General features: G+C 32.9%; 1 protein-coding gene across 2 annotated transcripts in view; it reads left to right on the forward strand.

Annotated features, from left to right (window-relative positions):
• Positions 1-687: 687 nt before the first annotated feature.
• LOC114331664 (trypsin 5G1) overlaps positions 688-26,631 on the forward strand; it is a 75,586-nt gene continuing 49,642 nt past the window's right edge. The window contains exons 1-7 of one of the 2 annotated variants that reach the window (XM_050652699.1): positions 688-860; positions 6,665-6,821; positions 10,104-10,236; positions 15,870-15,983; positions 17,398-17,442; positions 21,354-21,473; positions 25,029-25,317. In XM_050652699.1, the coding sequence (XP_050508656.1) occupies positions 791-860; positions 6,665-6,821; positions 10,104-10,236; positions 15,870-15,983; positions 17,398-17,442; positions 21,354-21,473; positions 25,029-25,175 (786 nt within the window). In that variant the 5' untranslated portion in view covers positions 688-790 and the 3' untranslated portion in view covers positions 25,176-25,317. Of the gene's footprint in view, positions 861-6,664; positions 6,822-10,103; positions 10,237-15,869; positions 15,984-17,397; positions 17,443-21,353; positions 21,474-25,028; positions 25,318-26,631 lie in introns of those variants that run through there. The other variant, XM_050652696.1, reaches the window with a different exon arrangement.

The raw sequence follows: 26,631 nt of genomic DNA on the forward strand, positions 1-26,631 counted from the left end.
GATATAATTGGTGAAAGCCAGGCGGACTTTAGACGAGAAAGAAGCACAATAGAACAGATTTCCTTGCTAAAAGGAGAAAAGTAGTAAGAATCTAGAAAGTACATTTGGAGGAAAAATGGAGGAGAACGGCGTTCAAATCAGGACAAATAAAGATCTAAGGGAATTATACGGGGACAGGGAGCCCAGCATACTAGGAGTAATAAGAACCTAAAGACTAAGATGGCTAGGGCACATATGGAGGATATCAGAGGGTAAACTATCTACAATGCTAACGTCACAAATTGGAGGATTAAAGATATGGACAGAACGAATGAAGGAGATTAGCTAATAAAGCCATGGGTCTACTGGGCTCGACGCGCTAATTATTATTCACAATAGATTTGGATATGCCACAATTGATGGAAAAATCTATACACGTCTGTTTTTGTGCTATTCAAAAAACAATGTGTGTACACAGTCATGAAAACAATTAAAATACTCATAAAAAACTTAAGGAATGACACTTTCTTAGTTAACGTTAAATTTTTAGTAGTAGTATAATTGTTTTTCGTGAAAATTTGGCCAGGCACCATCACGAGTTCATGACTAAAACTTTTTTAGGGCCACTATAATATGCTATTGGTCTATTCTATTCTACGTCATAAATAACAACCATAAAACAGTAGGTATATAAGGATACATTGCAGTTCATTGAATTAACAATATTCTATCAGTCTTAGCGAACACTTTACTTTTTTTCTATTGAAAATATTATAAGTTAAACTTTGGTAGATTCTAAAGTTTTATAATAATGAATCTAAAATGGAACACGGCAATATTGGTGTGTCTTTTGTTGTTCAAAAAGAACTTTATTAATGCAGGTAAGAAAGAATTTGATTATAATTTTAAAATCAAATTATGTCTTTTTATTAACTTTTATCTATATCTTGAGAGTAGGTACATAATATACATGCTGGACCAAAATTAACCGCCCACCTTAAAAATGGGCCATTTCTGATGTCTCGAATTTCCTAAACCTGTTTAACCGACTTAAGTGATTTTTTAATGTGTTATAGCCTTATTTTCAATATCGCTGTAATAATATTGTTGCTAAACAGGTAAATATTAGTTGTATACCGGGTGTACGAATCAAACTGTGTTTGTTTCTCAAAGTTCGCATCACCCTCTAGAATATTCTGACATTTGTAAAATACTTAAATTAAAATCCAACTCTAGCCTCATGTTTTCTCAACATTCTGTTTCTTGATTCATTTACTTAAGTTGGACCATAAAAAAGTTAGGTACTTTAACAACATGGTGTTTTTAAATAAGTATGGCAAACTTCAAGGGGTAATTATGGGGAATAAATAATGACAGTTTGCTTTATAAACGTATGTCCGCAAATGCTTCGTTTCTGAGATAGGGATGTTGAAAATTTTTTTACAAACTAACGATTTATTTATTGCTTTAAAACCTGTTGAGATATGCAAATTAAATTTGGTGGGTTTTAAGGCGTAGTTATTGCGCATTTTTTGACATACAATTAAGGGTCATATTACCTGTATGCGCGCCAATGGTGAATATAAAATTCTTAATTGTATATCAAAAAATGCGCAATAACTACGTCTTAAAACCCACCAAACTTCATTTGCATATCTCAACAGGTTTTAAAACAATAATAAATCCTTAGTTTGTAAGAAAAATTTCAACACACTAATCACACAAACGAAGCATTTGCGGACATACGTTTATAAAACAAACTGTCATTATTTTTTCATGCAGAATTACCCCTTTACTCCAGTGCAAAAACTACCGTGGAATCTCTCTACTATGTACACAATGTACAGCATATAAAGTCCTCACGTATATTATAAACCAGCGGCTCCAACAGCGGCTCCAACCACTAGCAGAAATTATTGGACAGTATCAGACGGGCTTCCGACGGGGAAGATCGACACTGGATCAAATATTTACAGTCAAACAGATCTTGAGCAAATCATGGGAACACGATATGGATGTTCACAACGTGTTTGTAGACTTTAAACACACATACGACTCAGTCTAAAGGAACACACTATACTATATATTGGCTGAATTGGCAATACCACACAAGCTAATAAGACTCATTAAAGCCACAATGGATGAAACTCAGGCATGTGTACGAATACAAACCACCGGACAGACTTTTTCAAAATTTCGCAGGGACTAAAGCAGAGAGATGGCTGGCCCCAACATTGTTTAACCTGGCACTGGAGTATGCGGTTAGGCAAATCCAAACTGGACGAGGAAACCTACTGACCAACCGAACGGTTCAACTGGTCGCTTATGCAGATGATATTAATATTATGAGTAGAACATCAACAGGAGCACAGGAAACATACGCAGAGTTAAAAACACAAACAAAAATACCGGTGTTGAGCTACCCCCCCCCCACTTGCAAAAATTAAAAAACTAATAGTCCTGATTTATGAGCTATTTATGAGCTCGCATATTCCGCAAACTAAAAATTTTGAGCTCGTTCCACTGAGCAGGAATTTAATAATTTATTGGGGGGGGGGCTGAGTCAGCCCCCCCACTACTTAAAAATAGGAATATTGAATCGGTTTTTGCGACAAATTATATAGTTTCGATTTTTGAGCTCATCCCCTTCACCCCCAAACAACCCTTTAATTGATTTAACTTAAGAGAAAAATGCTGAGAAAACTTAAAATATATCGTATTGCGGATTTAATTCCTATAGCGTATATACTCTAAGAATAAACTATTAAATCACGTGCATTTCGATTATTGAGCTACAACCCCTTCGCAAGAAAACCACCCTATCTTCCCGGCTTAAGAGAAAGTTGTACTTAAAATGCATTAAATTAATTATTTGGCGACTACATTCATTTAATAATTTATAAGCTTTCAAATTACGCACATTTAAATCAGTAAATTGCAATTTATTTTATATAGTGCAGTCACTGAAAGTAAAAATGAACGATTATCTTCAATTTCGGTAAACCTTCATCGATTTTTACGAAAATTGGTCAGTGGTTAGAGGATACCTCAAGAAACAAAGGTGACATGGTACCACCTTGCGCCTTTAGCCTGAGGGTGGATACTGGGGGTGGATACCCTGGGGGTGAAAAATTATTTTATAAAAAAATAACTGCACAAATCTATAAAAGAACAAATTATAAGCAAAATTTATTATATAAAGTTATTAAAATAAGTCAATACTTATTAAGTTATTAAAGATCAAAAATTTTAATTATTCGTGAAAAAAATGCATGTTTTGAAGCGGTTTTTCTTAAATCACTGAAAAACTGTAAGTTTTTACAAAAAAGTTATTATTAGTTTTATTCGTATAGCTTATATTCTAAGAATAAACTCTTAAATCACGCGCCTTTCGATTATTGAGCTACAACCCCTTCGCAAGAAAACCATACCATATTCCCGGCTTAAGAGAGAGTTGTACTTAAAATAATTTAAATTCATGATTTGTCGACTAGATATCGTTTAATAATTTATGAGCTCGCAAAATATACGCATCTCAATTATTGAATTGCCATTTTTTCCTATAGTGCAGTCACTGAAGGTAAAAATCAACTATGACCTTCGATTTCGGTAAATCTGCATTCATTTTCACGAAAATTTGAATAAAAAAATTGAATGAAATTGCTCATTTTTGATAGGTATTTCTAAGTACTTTGACAAGTATTTAGTACCTAAGTGTTATAAAATGCATATCTTTCCCGTTATTTAAGCTTGAATCCTTAGATTTGAAAAGTCGCAGAAAAAATTATACATTTAATTACCAATAACTTACTTTAAATTAACATTAAAAGGTTTTCAAGTAATCAATTTATTATATTTTTTATTAGCTTCAATTTTAGTGATGAAAACTTTTTTGTAAAAACTTACAGTTTTTGAGTCATTTATGAAAAATCGCTCATGCATTTTCTTTCCAAAAATTAAAATAGTTGATCTTTAATAACTCAAAAATATTGATTTATTTTAATCACATTATATAACAAATTTTGCTTACAATTTGTCCCTCTCTCGATTTGTGGGGTTATTTTTAATAAAGTAATTTTCGCTCCCGAGAAGGGGTGACATATACCCCAGGTTAAAACCCCAAGTTTTTATTGTTAATTCGTGAAAATGAATGGAGATTTACCGAAATCGAAGGTCATAGTTGATTTTTGACTGCACTATAGAAAGAAAATGGCAATTCAATAATTGAGATGCGTATATTTTGCAAGCTCATAAATTATTAAACGATATGTGTCGCCAAATAATTAATTTAAATTGTTTTAAGTACAACTCTCTCTTAAGCCGGGAATATGGGATGGTTTTCTTGCGAAGGGGTTGTAGCTCTATAATCGAAAGGCGCGTGATTTAAGAGTTTATTCTTAGAATATAAGCTATACGAATTAAACTACTATTAACTTTTTTGTAAAAACTTACAGTTTTGCAGTGATTTACGAAACCGCTTCATAACATGAATTTTTTTCACGAATAATTAAAATCTTTGATCTTTAATAACTTAAAAGGTATTGACTTATTTTATTAACTTTAAACAATAAATTTTGCTTTTAATTTGTTCTTTTATTGATTTGTGCAGTTATTTTTAATAAAATAATTTTCACCCCCGAGAGGGGGCGGTATCCACCCTCAGGGTAAAGGCGCAAGGTGGTACCATGTCACCTTTGTTTCTTGACGTATCCTCTAACCACTGACCAATTTTCGTGAAAATCGATGAAGGTTCACCGAAATTGAAGGTAATCGTTGATTTTTACCTTCAGTGACTGCACTATACAAAGTAAATTGAAATTTACTGATCTAAATGCGCGTAATTTGGAAGCTTATAAATAACTCAATGATATGTAGTCGCCAAATAATTAGTTTAATGCATTTTAAGTACAACTCTCTCTTAAGCCGGGAAGATAGGGTGGTTTTCTTGCGAAGGGGTTGTAGCTCAATAATCGAAATGCACGTGATTTAATAGTTTATTCTTAGAGTATATAAGGTATAGGAATTATATCCGCAATACTATATATTTTAGGTTTTCTCAGCATTTTTCTCTTAAGTTAAATCAATTAAAGGGTTGTTTGGGGGTGAAGTGGATGAGCTCAAAAATCGAAACTATGTAATTTCAAGAGCTCATAAATAGCTCGTAATTCTGCCGCAAAAACCGATTCAATATTCCTATTTTTAAGTGGTGGGGGGGCTGAGTCAGCCCCCCCCCCACTAAAGTATCAAATTCCTGCTCAGTGGAACGAGCTCAAAATTTTTAGTTTGCGGAATTTGAGAGCTCATAAATAGCTCATAAATCAGGGCTATTTGTTTTTTGATTTTTGCAAGTGGGGGGGGGGGCAGCTCAACACGGGTAACAAAAATGCTAGGTCTGAAAATCAACATAATTAACATAAATTAACATAGGTCTAAAAATAATGACTCAGACGAGAAGAAATATAACGGGGAAACGGTTGGAAAGTTTACATACCTGGGAGTAGAAATATATGCCGACGGATCAGAAGATGCAGAAATACAGAAGAGAATAACGCAGGCAAACAGAGCCTATTTTGCCATCTCCCATATATTTCGGTCTAAAAGTGTCCACCGAAATACAAAGATGAGAATCTATAAAACTTTAATTCGACCAATAACATGCTATGGCAGTGAAGCCTGGGTTCTGAGAGAAACATCCAAAAACAAACTCGACACATTCGAAAGGAAAGTACAGAGGAGAATACTAGAAGCTGTGAGGGAAAACGGAATCTTCAGAAGTCGATACAACAACGAACTTTATCAACTTTATAAGGAAGCATCCCTGTCAGACTTCATTAGAATAAAAAGATTGCCATGGGCCGTACATATGATAAGAAAGGGAGAGGATAGGCTACCAAAAAGAGCACTGAATGCTAGAATGCATGGAAAGAGACCGGTTGGAAAGCCAGGAAAGCGCTGTGAAGACACAGTAAAAAGCGACGCACAAGCCCTTTTAGGAGTCCGTATATGGAGAAGAGCAGCCACACACAAGCAAGGGTGGAGGCAAAAAATGAAGGAGGCCAAGACGCAATTTGGTCTGTAGTGCCGTAGAAGAAGAAGAAGAAGAAGAAGAAGAAGTACCTCGAAAATCGTGACGCGAGAGATTACCATGCAGTTACCCCTCGCGGTATAGGTACGATATACCAAAGAATATATCCTCTCCCAGAAGAAGCTTTTATATGGATCAGATGGTCACGTTTATTTGTCACTTCAAAGCAGGCTCCTTGACGAGGGATATTGCGGCCGCGGTGTGGGCGGTGGTGAGATCGTGTAAGCTCCGTAGTTGTTGTCAGGTCTATGCACCTACTCAGTGGGAACACAAAATCCTATGCTAAAGCGTTACAGGCCAGTACCCTTCTACTCACGTCTATATTCTTTGGTTATACTAAACTTTTATAGGTTTAAACAAATCACAGTACACAGATTCTAAAAGTGCCGGTGGGGGATGGCGCCTATGCGCAGTATTATAGTCGGTGTATGAAAGAGAAAGTATTCGAAATTATGAAATAATAAATAATATAAAATTTTCAGTTACAACTTTCTATAACTGCATTTCTGGTATTAAAAGAAAACTACCTACTTTTTTTTTATTTGTCGATGGGAAATCGGATTTTTATTTAATTGTATACTAACTTGTTCGTTTTTAAAGGAAGCCATTTACGGATTTTTGGTGGGAAGGAGGCCTCCATAGAGGATCACCCATGGATAGTTTCACTTCAGAATGAGAATTTAGGTCACTTGTGCGGTGGGTCTCTGATAAGTGAAGAATGGGTACTAACAGCTGCAACTTGTTTCTTCAATCTAAGGTAAGTTTAATGACATTTATGGACTAAAGGGAGATATCTATTATAATATCTAGGTTTAATTATAAAAACTAAATATTACAAATAGTCCTATTATACACTTTCCACAGTGCAGTCACTGAAGGTTAACCTTCCGATTTAGTTTTACCTCCATCGATTGCCATGAAAATTGGTGAGTGGTTAGAGGATATCTCAAAAAACAAAAGTGATATGAGGCCAACTTGCAATTTTACCCTGGGGTGGATGCTACCAGTTTCCGGGGATGAAAATTATTTTATTAACAATAACCCCATAAATTGATAGAAAAACCAATTCTAAGCAAAATTTGTTATATCAGGGTATTAAAATAAATCAATACTTTTTGAGTTATTGAATATCAAAAGATTTAATTTTTCGTGAAATAGTTTTAAAGCGCTATTTCATCAGTAACTCAAAAACTATTGTTATACTAAAGTTTTTCCAAAAAAGTTATTATTAACAAAACTGAAGACAATACAAAATCGAATAAATTCCTTAGTCGAGAAACCTTAGAGCATAAATTTTAATAATTGATGGATTCGACCGTTACTTGATGGAAGTTCATTTTATCTAACAATAAAACACTGAAAACCTTTGTTTTCTATACTTCCACAAAATTTATTATAACTATGTGACTACAGCTATTTCGGCAGAGTGCCTTTCTCAAGTGATTTAATTTACTATGGGTTTGCCTTTTTAAAGTCTTTAACTGAAGAGGTTGAGGAGTGGGGAGCTGTTTGTCTCGAGTTGGTCATTCAGAATAATTATATCTGTATTTTTTTATTTATTAATTTCCATAGATTCTAATAAAGATAGCTTAAGGCCTATATTTAAGGCAGAAACAGCTGCAGTCACATAGTTATAAGTTAGAATAAATTTTTTGGAAGTATAGAAAACAAACGTTTTCAGTGTTTTATTGTTAGATAATTTTTTTAATATTATCAACTTCGTCGAGAAACCTTTTAATGTTAATTCAAAATGAGTTGTAGGTATGTAATTAAATGTCTTTCTTTTTTCGACGAGTACTCAACTCTAAGTATTTAGCTTAAATTATGAAAAAACGATGCATTTTATAAAACATACTACTTATTAAGCACTTGTCAAAGTACTGAGGAATACCTCTCAAATGAGCTCAACAAAAAGGTAATAGCATCAAAAATTAAGCAAGTGATGTTGAAAATAAGAAAACCCATTCGAAATATTTAGAAATTACAGACTGTCCGATATTCACAGTTTCATAAAATCAAAATATTATCAACGATGAAGTGATTCGGCGCATGAGTAAACAAAAAAGAACTGCTAAGCATGATAAACTTAGGAAAACACTTTGGCCATGTAATGAGAGGTAAAAGATTTTGAATTACTATTAATTCTATTATACGGCAAATTACAGCGCAAAAGGTCAGTACGAAGAGATCAGAACTCATGACTGAAGGACCTAAGGAGATGCTTCACCGATCATCCGCAGAAATTTTTCGTGTAGTATTGGTTTGAATCGCCGACCTCCGAAAGGAGACGCAATAAAAATGTTATATTACTACTATATTATACAAACTATTTAATGTAACCATCAAATCATTTTTGGGTTACAAGTTACTAAAAAAATCTTGTGATATTGGGTTTTTAATAATAAAGCGCAAGCTGATCTCTTTTTAAAGATCTGTTATAACTATTTTATAAATCTCTTTTTATACGACTTTAAAATGCTATATAAATAAACCAATATAACTTAAGAGGCAACAGCAGCGCGCTGAAAACGCGGTCCAAGATTGCGGCTGTAATTTTGAATATTTTGTCGAGATATTTGGCACACATATTCGTAATGTAATTAATAATGGCGGTACAGAGCCCAATTTGAGAAATATGTTAGTATGTGGAAATCACTCTATAAATAAAAAAAATATTGCAAAGACGAGCCTGTACCGCCATTAAGAAGAACTAAAAAATACACTTTCTCCAAATAAAATTTTATCCCATGCCTAGATTTTGTGTCACATTGGAACGACTAAAAATCGATTTTCTTTAACAAGAAATCGAACGTGACTGACGTGGCGACATTTAGCGCGCCTATGAGTATAATAATTATTGTTTTTGATAGTAGGTATTATGTCACTGTCACTGTTGTATTACCGACACACTGTTGAAAGTTCGCAGCTTAGAATATAAAATAAACAGGAAGGGGTCTGTCATATATCAACAACACCTTAAATTTCTAGCGGAATCGGCCATCTTGAACGTCTGTGGATGACTCATAAGTTTTTGTCAACGAGGTAGAAGGTGTTTGTGTATTGGATCAGCTGTGTGCATAGGCGTACTCTCTGGTAAAGCTCTTCTATATGCAATTAATTAACTGAAGTTATTAGTATAATAAAATGTTATTTAACTGACTTTTCAACAAAATATTATATTAACCTTCGGAGTACGAAGACTGGGTCAAGCGTGACCCGAAATTCACTTATTTCTTAATATTTTATGAAATAATTTTTTTACAAATCCGATTGATCGTAAGTTCTCCTTATTTGTTTCAATCTATTTTTTCGTATATAATTCATGAACATGCAAATTACAGTTTTTCCTCTATGTAACATCTATGATGCCGGGTCAGTCCTGACCCGGTCTTCGGATTTCGAAGAATATTTTCAATATGTTTGTAGGTACACGTAAATCGCAGCCGTCTCTGTTTACGGGTATACGTATTCCAATATATGGTCGGAGCGAATTTACCTCTGCCCGTTTTCTGTAAGGTATTAAAATCTGGCCGCCGGAGCGAACTAGTATATGCCCATGGGGAACCATCTTAAAAAATTTAAATACAATAATTTGGGATTATAATTGTTATGTTTGTTTGTTTTTTGTTGAATTAAAAATATTGTTTAATAATACTGACTATTTAAAACATCCTTATAAATAAAATGAGAATGGGTCACGCTTGACCCATCATCGTAAACTAAGTAAGTCAAATAATCTCCGTACTCCGAAGGTTAATACGTATTTTCTCTTGATCCATTGCTGTTTGTTTAACATCAAAGATGAAATAAAATCCATAAGAATTTATTTTCTTCCCTCTTTCAAAGGTACGTCACTGGAGATAGAAAGCAAATTTGACAGCTGATCGCCATTTGCAACCTCCTTCCTGGCTCGAAGTCATTTCGCATTGTACTCCTTCCTGGTTTATTTTATATTCTAAGGTTCGCAGAACATTCGAAAAAAAAATATTGATGACGCGCTACTGTTTACTCTACTATTTTTAAATAATATTTTTTTCAGATATCCAGACTCAATCATTGCTGGATTATCTAATCTGACTAGTGCAAATACTACCATAAAAATAGAAAGTGTACAAGTACATGAGAAATTCAGACCACGGAGGATTTTCGATTATGATATAGCATTAGTTAAAGTAGGTATTATTATATTTTGTACATTTAGCAATTATCGTTATTCAGATTTTAGTCATGCGACCAATATAAGGAAAGAAATGTTGGCTAAAACTTTTTATTACAGTTCATATATTTATTAAATACAAAGAAAATCAAAAATGAATATGTTATTCTATTATTGGTTTAATATTGAAATTATATCCTGACAGAGATAAAATTTTTCTTACGGATCGACCTATCCTGGGTTAACAAAATTAAACCATACGAATGGAATCGAATTAAATCTAACCGAATATAATCGAATCTATGAAGTACTCACTTCTGTCGGCACTCAGCAAGTGGCACATAAATTCTCAACAAAATCGAAACATGTCATGTCTTTTGTAAAAAAGACATATTTATGCAGTAAGAAAATATATGGAACAAATTTATTATTTTAGAAACACGCGACTTTAAAAAACAATAACACGTTAATGTTAATTTTTGAATGGCCACCAATTGCTATTATGGGTTAGACATTGTTTCATCAGTGTTGGCGTAGTGACATAATCGAAGATTTTTTTAAAATATAAGCCGATGTCATGAACATGTCATTTGAAAGGTCTCCTCATCACCTTTGTAATGATGAAATAATTTGAATATTTCTTTCTACAGTGTTAACCAAAACTGCTGTTTGATTAATACAATTGACTTATAATAAATGATAAAACGGTTGCAAGTGTGAGTCCATTATACAATTTGGTAATAAAAAAGGTCAATACTCAAAATATGTTCTTATTTTGATCTTAGAAAATGGCGACCGGTTTCGGGACTTACATTATCTGTCGTATCTTCAGGCTTGTTAAGGAGATCATATTTCGTTTTTTCTTCTTCTCTTCCTCTTTTCGTGTAGACATGATTCTGTCTATTTTTTTTAATGTGCCTCTAGTAAGTTGTCGTTCCATCGTTTTCGTGGTCTTCCCACTGATCGTCTTCCTATTGGGGAACCGTCTCTCGCTGTCCTGACTATCCTATTTGTTGTCATTCGGCTTATGTGGTCATTCCACTCTATTCTTCTATTTCTTACCCAGTTATTAATGTTATACACCTTGCATCTCCGTACTTCTAGCTCTGTTCCATAGAGACTTACCATCGATTTTTCGAAGGGTTTTCATCTCCGCTGTTTTGAGCAATCTTTTTGTCCTCTCTGTGTCGGGTCGTATTTCTGCCGCGTATGTCATTATTGGTCTGATGACTGTTTTGTAAATTCTGCCTTTCATTTCGTTTCCGATATTTTTATTTCTCCATATTGTGTCATTCAGGCAATCTGCGGCTCTGTTTGCTCTATTCAATTGATCTTCCACTTCTGTTTCGAACCTTCAGTAGCTAGACAGTGTGATGCCTAGGTATTTGAACTCCATCACTTTTTCTATTATCTGACCTTCCAGCTCCAATTTACATCTTATTGGATCTGCTGTTATAACCATGCATTTTGTCTTTTGTGAGGAAATTAACATGTTAAATTTTCTGGCGATTATGTTGAACTGGTGCAGCATACGTTGTAAATCATTTTCACTTTAAGAGATTAGTATTGTGTCGTCCGCATAACAGATTATTTTAAGTTGTTTTTTGCAAGGAATCCCCCTGTCTTATCCCATTGTCGGCTTCAATTGGGTCAGTTAATTCATCGTCCACTTTTACTTTTATTGCGATTTTGTTTTTTGAAACAAGTAATTAATAGTTATCACTAGCTGGACACAAACAACGTAACACACACATATAGTAAGGATCCACCCAAAAAAACGGAGTGGCGTCTTCCCTTTAGGAGAAGGTAACATCTGAAAACTTTATGCATATTAGCTGCAACAACCCTCTTGGAATTGATATCTATTATTAATTTGTTTCAAAAACCAAAATAAGACCTCTTTAACTGGCCTGAAGATGGACAGATAATGTAAGTTCCGAAAACGGTCGCCATTTTCTAAGCTCAAAATAAACAATATATAGATTGTGAGTAGTGACCTTTCGTTTTCCAAATTTTATAATAAATGTTTAATGAAATACAATCAAATTATAATTAATGGTGTTAGGAGTTATTTCCATTCAGATGCGCTCCTTCAACTCTTCTAAATTATTCGGTCGACGTTGATCTTAACGTATCTGTACAACAAAATGTCTAATGGAGTCAAATCTGGAGAATTTTATGGCCAAATTTCATTTAACGCTAGAAAGTCGGAGGGGCCGATTTGGCCACGCCCTGTTGCGAATTGAATTTATTGTATTTATTTGAGGCAATAATAATTTCATATTTTATGACTTTTAATATTTTGATACAAAGTCTTATTTCTTCTTCTTCTTCTCCTTCGTGCGACTAGGATTACTCTTGTTTGTCTGCCTCTTATTCTGTTTCAGTTGTTGTTGACTGTATATTGTCTTTCCATCTTTTCGGCGGCCTTCCAACGGGTCTTCTGCTGTACGGCTTGTTGTTTTTACAGATGTTCGCTAATCTATCTGGCTTCATTCGGTTTACATGTTCGTTCCATTTTTTCTTTCGTTTTTATCCACCTGTTAATATTTTGAATTTTGCATCGTTCTCGTATACTTCTGCTGTTTGTCTGTCTCTTAATGATATGTCTGCTATTGATCTTAATACTTTCATTTCGATATTGTTGATTTGTTGTTTCGTCTTTCTTGTATCGGTCATTGTCTCCGCTGCATATGTTAGGATAGGTCTTACTGTTGTCTTGTATACTTTTATTTTGCTTTCCGTGGTAAGATATTTGGTTCTCCATATGGTTTCTCGGAGGTAACCACTTTTGCCGCTTTTGTTGCTTGTGTTGTGGTATCTGTTCTTATATTCCTGTCACTAGTGATCTCTACTAATAAGTAATTAAACTTCATTACTTGTTCTACAATTTTGCTGTCTATTTCTAGCTTGCATCTACGCGGTTCTTTACTTATCACTATACATTTAGTTTTTTCTACTGATAAAGTCTTATTTAACCAAAAAATTATTCTGTACTAAATTTATTACATGGTTTTTCTAACGAATCTACCATAGAAGTCTGAAGGGGCCAAATTGGCCCTGTGTAAGTTTTTCGTTTTTCGAAAATTCGACGAGTCTTTCTTTCAAATTCCTGTCGGATGGGTAAAATTATATGTATGTATGTTTGTTGCTTGCTTATTGTAAATGGTTACACTTTTACTAGTACTGATCATCTACGTAATAAAGATAAAATTGCTGATGAACAGGTTGTTTTGCGGATAATGGAAAATCAACTGGGAAAGGACAAAACTGTTACGACAGGTAACTACTTCACTTCTTTGAAATTTGCCAAGGCACTACCAAAGATACCAACAAATCTTGTGTGTATTTTAAATCGCAACAGATTTTCTAAGTGTAAGATGTGAAAATAGAAAATTGTATTTTACCCTTACATTACAGAGCGACGAAAAAATAACAATTACTGAATACCAAGGGAAGAGTGATAAAAATGTGATTTTGTTGAACTCCCTACATCAATCAGTGGATACTGAAAACTTCCTGAAACAGTTAATTTTTATAAACAAACCAAATATGGGGTTGGTGTAAAGGATAAAATGGCGCATCTTTATACTACAAAAGTTGCTTCAAGACGATGCATGGCCTATGCACGTCTACACGTCTGCACGTCTGCACGTGTTTGATCATACTCTTGAGCAATAAATGCATGGATTATTAACAAAGAAATAGCTGAAAGTACACTCAGTTTTCGTAAGTTTATTCTTCGGCTGTGTGAAGAATCATGGGCTCCGTACGTTACCTCCCGAAATCTGGTACTACACCCAGCAACACCGGTTCTACCAACAATTAGCAACGTTACTATACAAAAACGAAAAAAATGTTAGTTGAATATTTTGTAAAGGAAATCATACTTCCAATCAGTGCCTCGGCTGTAACAAGGCAATTTTTGACAAATGTCAAAAACTGTAAACTGTATGCTGTTTTGATAGGCAGCGAATATGTTAAACAATGAAACTAAAAACTAAACTCAGACTCGATCGTCTAGAGTTGACATAATTTCTTTAAACTGAGTTTTTATTGATTTAAGAACTTGGGGCCAAAATGATCCCTTCGGGTTTTCTAGGTAGGTATGTTAAGCCTGATTTTCTGGTGTTGTAATTTCGTACTTTAGGAGACAGTCATAGGAGAGTCTCATCGTATTGGAATCTCAAAGCATTCTAATTTGAAAATCCTGATTCAGCTGTGGCACCAGATAATCATAAAGAAATTCCAGATATTGAGAAGCAGTTAAAGTTTACTAAAAAAAATAGGAACCTATAATATAATTGTAATGCCGGCCCACAAATTCACTTCAGAATATTGTATTCTATCTTCTTCTATCCAGTAGTTTTACTTTATTTTATTTTATTTAAAAAAATGATTTCGCGCGCGTATCTGACGATAAATATTGCCAGTGGTTTCAAGCGTTGTTTCTGAAACAACGGTTCATTCTACATATAAAGTGTTAACAAATATTTTTGTTTAAATTCTCAGCTATATTTTCGTTGTTGGAATCCTTTTTTTCTACGGCGTACAATTCTTGGTTAACCTTCCGATGACCAATCTTTTTTTGTTACACGGATGACCAACGGAGGTCAAAAATGACTCCCAGTCAAAAATGAGAATTGACAAAAAAATTAAGTTGTTTTAAGAAATAAAATAATGTATTCGTAATTTTAATGTTAGTGTAGTATCAATAAATAATAAATAAACATTAGTAAAACATTTTAATTACAATTGAACAAAAACAGGAATCATCATTCTGAACTGAGAACTAAAGAAATTTTAAAATATAGGTACCTAGGTACACTAATTTACGTTACCACAGGTTTAACAAACAATTTTTTTCAATATTGGAATAATTTTTCTTACAAACAATTCCACATAATGGACGGTATTTACTTAATATAAAATTGGAACATGAAAGGCCAAAGGAGTTCATCTTTGACCCCAAATTCAGAAAATATTTTTTTTTTCGTAAAATATACGAATTTTTTTTTTACTAAATAAGTATGAGGGTATCAAGAATGATATTAAAATCAAATAAAAAATAGTGAAAATTTAAAATATTTCTGAATTTATTAAACAAAAACAACAATTGGGGTCAAAATTTACCCCCTTGGTCATCCGAAGGTTAATAAATATTTTCTGTTCCCCCTTCTTATAAGAGGAATTTTAGAGGAAGCTCGAAGCTAGGAATGGCAAATTTTTGCATCTTTTTGGGATCCCAAAATTGATATTGTAAAATTCAACTTGTTTGTATTATTTTTAGAAGTCAAATCTCTGACGGTTGGACAAATAGTAGTTCTCTGGAAAATGTATTATATTCTGGCAAAATTTTGGAATATGCTGGAATTCGTAGTACAGTTTTAAAATACAGATTTTAGTCCTCTACAAATAATTTCTCATGAGAGATTAGAGGTAAGGTTTGGGTTTGGACGTAAAATAATTCGACCTAGAGAACCAGGACTTCCACAGTTTAGAATTTTTCATCGAGTTTCCTATGACCCATTTACGATTCACTATCCAGTATATAATTAGTGTGTGGGGTCAGTTAAAGTGCAATTTTATTTCTTAATTTTTAAAATGTAATATATTTGGAACATAACTTTTATTTTTAACAAATTTTAGTTAGCAGAAAAAGTGACTTTCTCTGACAAGATTCAGCCAATCAGTTTACCAGATCAAGATGCTGAGATACGAGTAGGTACACAACTTACAGTTGCAGGCTGGGGATTCACAAAGGTAAATTATCGTGTTGTAAATTAATTGATGCAAAGCAAAAAATTACAAATTATTTCCTTTGTTTATTTACTTGTTTCATTATATTAGTATTGGCAGGGGAGCCAAGCGGGGATTTTTGCAGTTACTCGAGCGCGTCAGATTATTACATGCGGAGAAACCTTCTACCCTGAAAATGTACCACTACCATATATTGGCTCTTAATGCAGAGGAGTTCGTTTAGGGGGGGGCTGAAAAAAAACTATTCTTAGAAGAAAACCCGAAATCGTCAGATTACATAAGATAAGGTAAGTTAAGTACATGTAAAACAGTGTATGCATTTTCTCATGAGGATCTTTCAGTGCATCACAGTTTTTCGATTTTTTCTAATGCATTAAATTGCATGTGACAAGAAAAAACGCACGTCGGTGATTACATTTTGTCGGTGACATCATTTATAACATTTATTCTAGTTGACAATAGACGCCGCTATAATCGAAAATAAATTATTTACAAATTATATAATATATCAACGAATATAATCTGTACAATTTATAAGACTATACAAATCAAAGAAAATACCATTTTATAAATGCAATAAACAATATTGATTTGTTTTTATGCCAAATTGCAATTAAAATGTGACAACTGTCAGATTTAACTAAAATGTCATATCACTAAAATGTATATTATCACGGACTTACCTTTTTTTCTATCATTTGTGACACACTGAAAAATGGTGATGAGAAGAAGCATATATTTCAAAAATCTGACGATTTGAGCGGGGCGTAAGGAAATGGGTGAGTCCCAAAGTTTCACGAGAAAAAGCGAATATTTCGCAAAATGAATGATAGATTAAAAAACTAAAAAATACGAGCTCAATATTTTTCAAAAATCTATCGAATGATACCAAACACGACTTCCCACGGAGAGGGGGGGGTGTAAATTTAATATTTTAAATACGAATCCCACGATATTTCGCGAAATGAACATCAGATCTAAAAACTGAAAAATACACGTATTCACTATTTTTGAAAACTCTATCGAATAGCACCAAACACGACCCCCACGGTGGTGGGGTGCAGGGTTATTTTAAAATCTTAAATATAAGCCCCCATTTTTTATTGCAGATTTGGATTCCTTACGTAAAAATAAAGAACTTTTAATATAATCCCCATTAAAATGGAAAACTTTACTGCACTTTTTTTGGTTTAGAACCTAATCTTCACAACCCAATAGGTCCCCATAACACTCGAGTGACTGCACATTTAGCATACTTTGCTCCCCTACCATATACAACATTATATTATGACAAAGAAACACCAGAGATTCGTCAGATAATTTTAACACAATTTAACCCAATTCACCTAGGCTGAAAATGCTTCCTCAGGGAGCTACAGCTGTTTGAAGATGGCATCTTATATTTAGTTTTTTTTAGATGCCTCCACGACCGCAACCCTACAATTTAGAAAAACGAAAACTGGTAAGTACGCTAATTTTTATCTTCCAGAGCTAAACCGATTTTGTCAATTGCGAATTTCTAGTACTGGTCTTAGAACACCTACCAGTAAAAACATGCAAAAACTGGACATTTGGCCGAAAGAGATGCAGAACTTAAAGATGGAAACGAATCTCAATAAAAAAATTATGATAATAAATGAAGATGAGAAAAATGAAAGGAATACAAATATAAAAGTAAAGGAACAAGTAATACAACAAGTTAGTGCAGTCACTGAAGGTTTTCACCTACGATTTCATTGAACCTCAATCGATTTTTTCACTTTTTTTCATTTGCGCTTTCACCCTGGGGGTGGATGCCACCCCTTCTCGTGGGTGAAAATTATTTTATTAAAAATGATACTATAGGTCGATATAGGGACAAATTATAAGCAAAATTTGTTATATAAAGTTTTTAAAATAAATCAACACTTTTTGAGTTATTAAAGACCAAATATTTTATTTTTTCGTAAAAAAACGCATGCTTTAAATCGGTTTTTCACGTATAAATCAAAAACTATAAGCTTTTACAAAAAAATTATTATTACTGAAATTGAAGATAATAAAAAATTGAATACATTTCTGGCATAAAGAACTAAACTAATGTCAGTTCAAAGTGAGTTATTGGCAATTGAATGTGTATCTTTATCGAAGAGTACCCAAATTAAAGTACTCAAGCTTTAATAACGGGAAAACGATGCAATGTATAAAATATTCCTGCTAAACATCTGCTAAATTACTTCGGAATACCTATCAAATGAGCTTCAGAACAAGGTAATAGCGTCAAAATTAAGTAAGTTATAATGAAAATAAAAGAACCGTTTTGAATTTTTTAGGAAAAAGTGAAAAATAAAACATACGCCATTTCCACAAAAATTAAAATGTATAGTAATCCTTACAAAGACTTCTTTATATTAGCATAAGTACGGTTTTTGATAATTTTGACCGGTTTAGAATGCATATTAAAAAAAGAGATATAATTAAAAAAATCATAGTTTTTAAAATTATTGATGGATTCGACCGTTACTTGATGGAAGTTCATTTTATCTAACAATAAAACACTGAAAACGTTTGTTTTCTATACTTCCACAAAATTTATTATAACTAAGTGACTACAGCTGTTTCGGCGAAGTGCCTTTCTCAAGTGATCACTTGAGAAAGGCACTTCGCCGAAACAGCTGTAGTCACTTAGTTATAATAAATTTTGTGGAAGTATAGAAAACAAACGTTTTCAGTGTTTTATTGTTAGATTTAAAATTATTGTAATTCTCATGTTCTTTTGATAATAACTCCAAAAATACTCAATATACGTAAAAAATTATATATAACCCAATTTTAGTTTTTTCTATGCTAAATATTTTACCTGTTTTCTATTTCTATAGGGTAAAAAATAACCGAGATAGAAACGTTTAAATCTTAAATTTTGCTGTGGGAACCATGCAACCGGGGTTATATAACCTTTTATTTTTAAAAAGTAAGGGGTTTAAAAGATTAGGTTCAACGTACTTAAATAGCACTTGGAACTAACTTTTAAAAAGTTGTTAGATGAACCTGATATCGGAAACATGAATGGAGTTATTAAAAAAAAACAGTAATATTTTTTGGAAAAATTTTTAAAAGATGAATTTTGAAAAAAAATTGGATCATAAATTTTAACGCTATCAACATGTTCGGGGGCTCATTTAATAGATATTTTTAAGTACTTTGACAAATGTTTAATAGGGTCTAGGACGTTTCATCGCCGCCGTTTCGATGCCGCCAGTTCGATGCCGATGCCGGCTGATTCATCGCCAGTCAATTAATCGCTATCTGATATATTTCCGAATTTTAGACAGTTACAATTATTAGTTATTTTTAGTATTAATTAGGAATTCTAGGAAATGCGAGATATGATGGCGATGAAATGGACTGGCGATGAACCGGCGGCATCGAAACGTCCCATTCCGGTTTAATACGTTTATGTTATAAAATGAATCAGTTTCCCGTTATTTCAGCTTGAATACTTAGAGTTTTTTATTCGCCGAAAAAAAGTATATATTCAATTACCTATAACTCACTTTTAGTTAACATTAAATGATTTTTGCAGTAAGGGGTTTATTTCATTTTTTATTAGCTTCAATTTTGATAATAATAACTTTTTTGTAAAAACTTACACTTTTTGAGTTATTGATGAAAAATTGGTTAAAAACTTGCATTTTTCTCAAGAAAAATTAAAATCTTTGTTCTTTAATAACTCAAAAAGTTTTGATTTATTTTAATAACTTTATATAACAAATTTTGCTTGAAATTTGTCCTTCTATCGAATTGTGGGGTTATTCTTAATAAAATAATTTTCACCCTCGAGAAGGGGTGGCATCCACCCCCAGGGTAAAAGCGCAAGTTGGCACCATGTCACTTTTGTTCCTTGAGATATCCTCTAACCACTCACCAATTTTCATGCAAATCGATGGAGGTTCAACGAAATCGGAGGTAATAGCTCATATCCACCTTCAGTGACTCCACTAAGTAGGTATCTACTTTTGAATATTTGGAAAATAGAATAACAGTTAACAGAAACACGGACATGAAAGGAAGTAATAAACTGAAGAACTACTAACGTGTATTACTCATTAAATAATACAATTTTTGGGAAACCATAAATATGTAGATAAAAAACTAAACTCAGAGTATACGGATTGTGCAAAAGAAACGTGAATCAATAATAAAGCGACCGAGGTGACATATATGAGAAGAATAGCTGGAGTTACTAAATTTGAAAGATTTAGAAATGAAGATAATATAAGGAGAAAACTGGAGCTAGCACCGATAATGAGGAGGTCGGAAACGAACAATTGGTTCGGCCACATAGAGCGAATGGAACAAAATAAACTAACAAAGAAGCTCCATGAAGCCAAAATAGGAAACAAAAGAAGATATGGCAGACCGAGGAAGACAGTGATGGACCAAATCCATGATGTAGGAATATAAGGTGAAAAGAGAGACATGACTATAAGACACATGAAGAAGCGGGCCACCAATAGAAGTGCACAGAAGAAATGGATAAGAGGCAGAACCCTACATCCGACGCCCTGAAGGGCACTAAGGATTGTGAGAAAGGAGAAGAAGTTTAAAACTCTTGTTAAATAAATTAAATAAGGTATGGGACCGTACTAAAACATTGAAAAACTTATGAACAGAGAGTCCCAAGGGCTTTCAAACGATATCTTTTTTGACTAATAAAAAATGTTGGGATGATTCTTACCATGGGTTGGGGGGTGAAAGTAAAAATAATTCAAAGTAACGTACAAATATATCCCCCTATAATAAAAAATTTACCTATCGCTGGGTTTTTCAAAAATTTTGTCGTAATTCTTAGTAAAGTATTTATTTCGATTTCGTCCAGCCACCCTGTATTTTGATTTCTTAAGGGCATAAGTGCAAAATGTCGCTCCAAAGTGTTTTAAATGCATCCATTTTTTCTAATCCCGAGAAAACTAATAAATATTTTTGAAAAATTTAAACAGAGATTGAACGACTACATTATTACCAAGTTCCGAGAGTCCCATATAATAAGAAAGAAGTTTCTTGGAATGAGACATTTGAAATTAAAATCACACTTAATTTTATCTTTTGTTTTTCACCCCTGTAACTTATTAAAATAAACATTATATAAATTTTCAGGGATTGTTAGCCCTCGGTAACAATGCAATCTTTCATTCTGCGTATAAATGTTTCAAAAATCCTTATTAATTTTCTCATGATTTGAAAAAATGTGCATCTAAAACACATTACAGCGACATTTTCCGCCTATGCCCTTAACAAATTTAATCAAAGTAGAAAATTTAATTATTGAAAGTACAAAATATTCTCCGATTGCTAATAACATGTTCAAAAACTAATTTGGATATTTTCTTTTAGTTATCTGGACCAGCATCAAATTCTGATGTTCTAATGGAAACAAATGTTACTGTAGTAAGACACTGTCCTTGTATGAAGACCATAATTGCTGCTATTGATAAGACATCAGGAATTTGTAAGGTAAATTTAATTTCTAATATCCGAAACATTTGTTTTACTTTATACAGAAAAAGAACATCTGAGAAGATTGCTGCGAATGGAATATTAGGAAACAATAAAATCGAGGAAAGCTGGGAATAACTCAAAAGTAACATAATTAACGCCGCAACACAATCACTTGGAGAGAGGAAAGTAACTAATATTGATATATCAAAAATGAAAATCCCATGGTTAAAGAGGAAGTGAAGATAAAATGTGAAAAGATAAAACAAAACAGACACAATAGGCTTACGACCACTATAAACGAATCATAATAAACGAAATTACGAAACGAATTATAAACGAAACGAACACTTTAGTCTGATAAATAAAAAGGGAAAACTCGGAGAGCTTCTCAATAGAGATGGAACATGATTTCTACAGAACAAAAAGAAAATATGAAGAATGGTCAGAGGACAAAGGAAATAGATAAACGAACTAATAAAAACGAAACACATTCAGAAGGAAACTTGGATAGAATCTTAATCTATATTTGCTAAAGGTGACGATAATGAAACACCAGCACCTGAAATGAAAACAAACGAAGAAATAAACATTGAAGACGCAGAGATACAGGAAGCATTACGGAAATAAAAAAATAGAAAATCGCCAGGAAAAGAAAGAATATCGAAGAGCTCTTATCGAATTCGTTCTTTAACGAATCGATATGAAGGGACCATTTGAGGTTGCTGTCTAAAAAAATACCAAGAAATTTTACAGAATCAACGGTACTGATCTGGCTGTTATTAAGAGGCAAAGGTTGAAGAGCTCCTTTATAGGATAATTCTACTGTTTTATCTACGTTAAAAGAGAGTAAATTAGAGTCAGACCAGGTCTTTATCGTCAGTAGATCCGAAGTTCTAGTTTCATGAAGAGATGCTATAGTTGAGTTGCTCTAAGTGATACTGGTATGATCAACAAAAAGAAAAATTTTCCCATTGATTTTTAAATTTGTGATGTCATTTATAAAAATAAGGAACAGAAGAGGATCCAATACTGAACCTTGTCGTACTTCACATACAATGTTTTTGAGACTAGAGTCAATATCATTTGCTCTAACTAGTTGTTTCCTATTATTCAAGTAGGATTGGAACCAATTCAAAGAAATACCTCGAATCCCATAGAAATTTTGTTTTTTAATCAAGATGTCGTGATTTACACAATCAAAAGCTTTAGCATAGTCACAGAAAACAGTGACAGTATAAAGATTATTGTTTAGTGCTTGGTAAAGCTCATGTAGTACAGAAAACATAGCATCAGTGGTATATTTATTAGTTAAAAAGCCGAACTGATATTGTGATAACATGTTGTTATCAACGATAAATGACATGAGTCGAGTTTAAATGTGTCTCTCAATAATTTTGGAAAGTACCGGTAGTAAGGCAAGAGATCTATAGTTGCAGGCATCAGATTTTTTACCACCCTTATGAAGAGGAATAATAATGGCTGTCTTTAGGCACTTTGGAAGTTTAACTTTTTAGTTTTTACGAAGTACCATTAATTAGTGAGACGAGAATTACCAACACATTTTCTGTGAGATTAGAGAACATTTCTATAGATAGTCCATCCGTACTACAAGATGATTTGCTTTTGACACTAATGATTGTTTGGATCAGTTCAGAGTTATCGACTGGTCTTAAAACGAATGAATTCGAGACCTTTGTTGAGTTAGGGAGACAGGAAATGGTATCTTGTGTGTGTGTTCACAAAGAAGGGATGGTATTAAATAAACTTTTTGCCACATATATAAATAGGATCTTGTTGCGGCAAAACAGTTGACGTTATATTTTTACTAATATTAACGAAGTAATCGTTTAGACTTCCAGGATTTGGAAGGGAAAATGATTGAGCTCTGTGAGTTTTATTTCGAAGATCGTTTATTATAGACCAAGTTTCTTTTGCAACACTTTTTGAGCTTCCCAGACGATTTTGCTAATAAGCTTTTTTTTTTGCTGATTTGACAAGTTTTAGATTATCGTAATAGTAAATATCTTGAAACTAAACGTTTTCATAAAAAATAATTCGAATCTATACTATTGTAAGTAAAAGGGTACCCCCCGTTAAGATGAGCGAAGTGTCCTCACTCCCATAATTCAATTGTTCTCATTTATTTACATTTTATATGATCAAAAAATAGGGCTCACCTCAATTTTAACCATCTACTTCTTTCCCTCTCACCCCGTCAATAAAAAAGTAATGTTTTCGTTTTTATTGTTTTTAGATGTTTAGATAGTTTTAAAGCTTCTAAAAAACATGTATATTTTTTATAGACTCATAGGTTGAGTGAACATATTCTGAAAATGCATTTTATTTTATTTTTTTTCTTTTTGGAAAAAGCGTAAGTATTACTTGTTGGAGATGGCTGCTGGTATTTCTTAATTTTGTGTATTTAATTAATAACTATAATTTCTAATTTTTTCCGTATTTTCCATAAGGTACGCCAGTTTCAAAAACCCGAAAAACTTGTTATTTAGTGGGTTTTTGCGGATATTTCAATTTTTGTATACTTCAATTAAAGTTTTTTTTTAGGTTACATACAATTTCAATAACTGATTTCTTTAAGATACATATTAAAAATGCGGAAACACGTTCAAATCCCAAAAGACCCCCAAAATCTCCCGATATTTTTGGCAGTTTTAATGTGTTTCTCCCATTTTTTATTGTCATAAAGGACTCAGTTACCGCAAGTTATATAATTAAAAAAAATTCATCTGTTTTGAAGTCTATTAAAATGATAAAAATCCCCCCAAAAGAGTTTGTAGAATTTTTTGAGATGACGCAACATATCGAAAAATAAAAACAGAATAGGATTTTAGTGGTCGATTAAATACACAGAATAAAAAAATTAAACCTGCACCAATAGTAAAAAAAGAAATTTGCGCTATTTCCTAAAAAAAAACAAGGAAAATAAGTAAGAGCTTTTTGTAAGTGCCTCAAGTATGCGTGTAAATTCTTTGAAAACTTTAAATCGATTGCATCCCACCTAAAAATACAAACGAATAAATGACTTTTTTGGTAATGGAATTATATGGCACGTGAAAAAAATTAATTTGATTTATATTGAAGTATTCAATAAGGAAAATCGCCCAAAACTCCCTAAAATGCGAATTTTTCGGATTTTTAAAGATGACGCACCGTATGTTAATACCTAAAAAAAATAAGAAACATAAGACATAAACATAAAAATATAAGACCTGCAGCCACCTTCAAAAAAACGCATTTTGAGGTTATGAGGTATAAAAATAGGCATGTTATGTAGAAGTCTCAACAATGCGTGGGAATATTTTAAAAATTTTAAATTGATGGAATTCCTTCTACAAAAATAAAAACGAATAAATGACGTTTTTGGTAGTGGGGGATGGGTAAGGGAATGAATTGTGTTGAGTGTTATTTTTTAATCACACAGAACGTAAAAAAATAAAAAAAATTGGAAGTGAGGGCATTTTGCTTATCTTCACGGGGATAACCTTATGTCTACTTAATTAACACATATCATCGATCATCCATCTATACAATTTATATTTGTGAACCTTTTAGGGAGATGCAGGAGGTCCTTTACACCTAAATGGTACATTACTGGGAATTGCGTCCGGCATATTTCACATTTGTGAAAGTCATTATCCTGCAACATACACCAACGTTGCCTTGTTTCGCACATGGATAAAAGAAAATGCTGGTATATAATTTAGAATTCGTAATGGTCACCACAAATGGAATGTTTAGTAATTATTGCTTTATTGTGCACCGCATTTAGAGTTTTATTCTCTTCACTAAAGTCTTGTAAATTAAAAAATATTGTATAAAAATAAATCACCTGCACTCAAAACCACCTTGTTTTTTTTACAAATTCCTTAAACAACAAATGTGTTCCTAGATACGAAAAAATAAATTTAGGATTAAATAATAATAACTGGAAATGTTGTTTATCATTCAACAGGGGCGCGCGGACTGAGTCTGTATACAAATATTTTCTTACGGCAAAGGATCCGATATAAGGTCGAAGTGCACCGAACTGTTTAAAGGATAAACATTATTTTTTGATATGTAATTTAATAGGTTAACTGAATACAGTTAATTAAGTTGGCTGGCGTCTGAAAACCTCCTAATGACTCAATGAATAATTAAAAAACTTTTGTTTAAAAACCCCGTTTATATAATCAGTACTTCATAATCAATATAATATTTTATTTCATAACATATATAAACATGACATTACGCAGGGTCATTAATACGGAAAGAGGTTAACGTAGATGTGACCTTGCGAAAGTTGCCAAAACAAAAATGATCAAAATCTGGAAGCACTATCAAACAAGAGCGTCAAAGATGAGGTTGACCAATTGCTTAATATTCCCAATACTGATATACGGTCGTGAATGTTGGACTCTGAGACAATCGAAAAGAAGAAAAATAGACGCCACTGAAATGTTCTGTTGGAGACGAACGTTAAAAATTCCTTAGACCGACGCGACCGTAGGATAAATAATTCAATTTTAAGAGAACTAAACGTTAGCCAACTACTCTTCAGTAAAGACCGTCTCCACAAGGGCGTGCGGGCCATGGAAGGAAGGGAAGCATCGCTTCCTTTAGTTTCCGTATGTAATACCGTACCAACTGAGTAATTGAGATAATTAAAAAGAAATGAACAAACACATAAGCAGGATTTTAAGTTGCATACGAGAATATTTAATTAAGTAATACAATCAGTAAGCAGTAACTAATAATAAAAGACAAACGTGTTTTACTCTATTTTTGTCATACAGTAAATAACAAAGCAATAAAATACTCGTAAGCAGATCCATATGTCATGATCGTATTTCTACGTTCGTATTCGGAGTCATGTCGGCAGATAATTTGATTTCAAATTTTCTTCTCCTCCTCCTCAGCCTATGTAAAAATCACTATGGTTACACGCAGAGTGGCGAGTTAAAATTTTCTTGCATATCTATCGCTTATAAGCAATTTTGTCAACTGCATACAAGGAGCTGTTTTCGTGAATTTAAATGAGATTTACCAGCATTTCACAATGACGGGTTTCGTTGACTGATTTTGTGGAATTATGAAGATTGATTTTATTTAATTTTTTTATATAAATAAATATAGTAATGTTTGAATAACGGCGATTCGGCAGTTGAAAGAAAAC

This window comes from Diabrotica virgifera, chromosome 6 (assembly GCF_917563875.1).
Source record: "Diabrotica virgifera virgifera chromosome 6, PGI_DIABVI_V3a".
Classification (NCBI taxonomy): Eukaryota; Metazoa; Arthropoda; class Insecta; order Coleoptera; family Chrysomelidae; genus Diabrotica; species Diabrotica virgifera.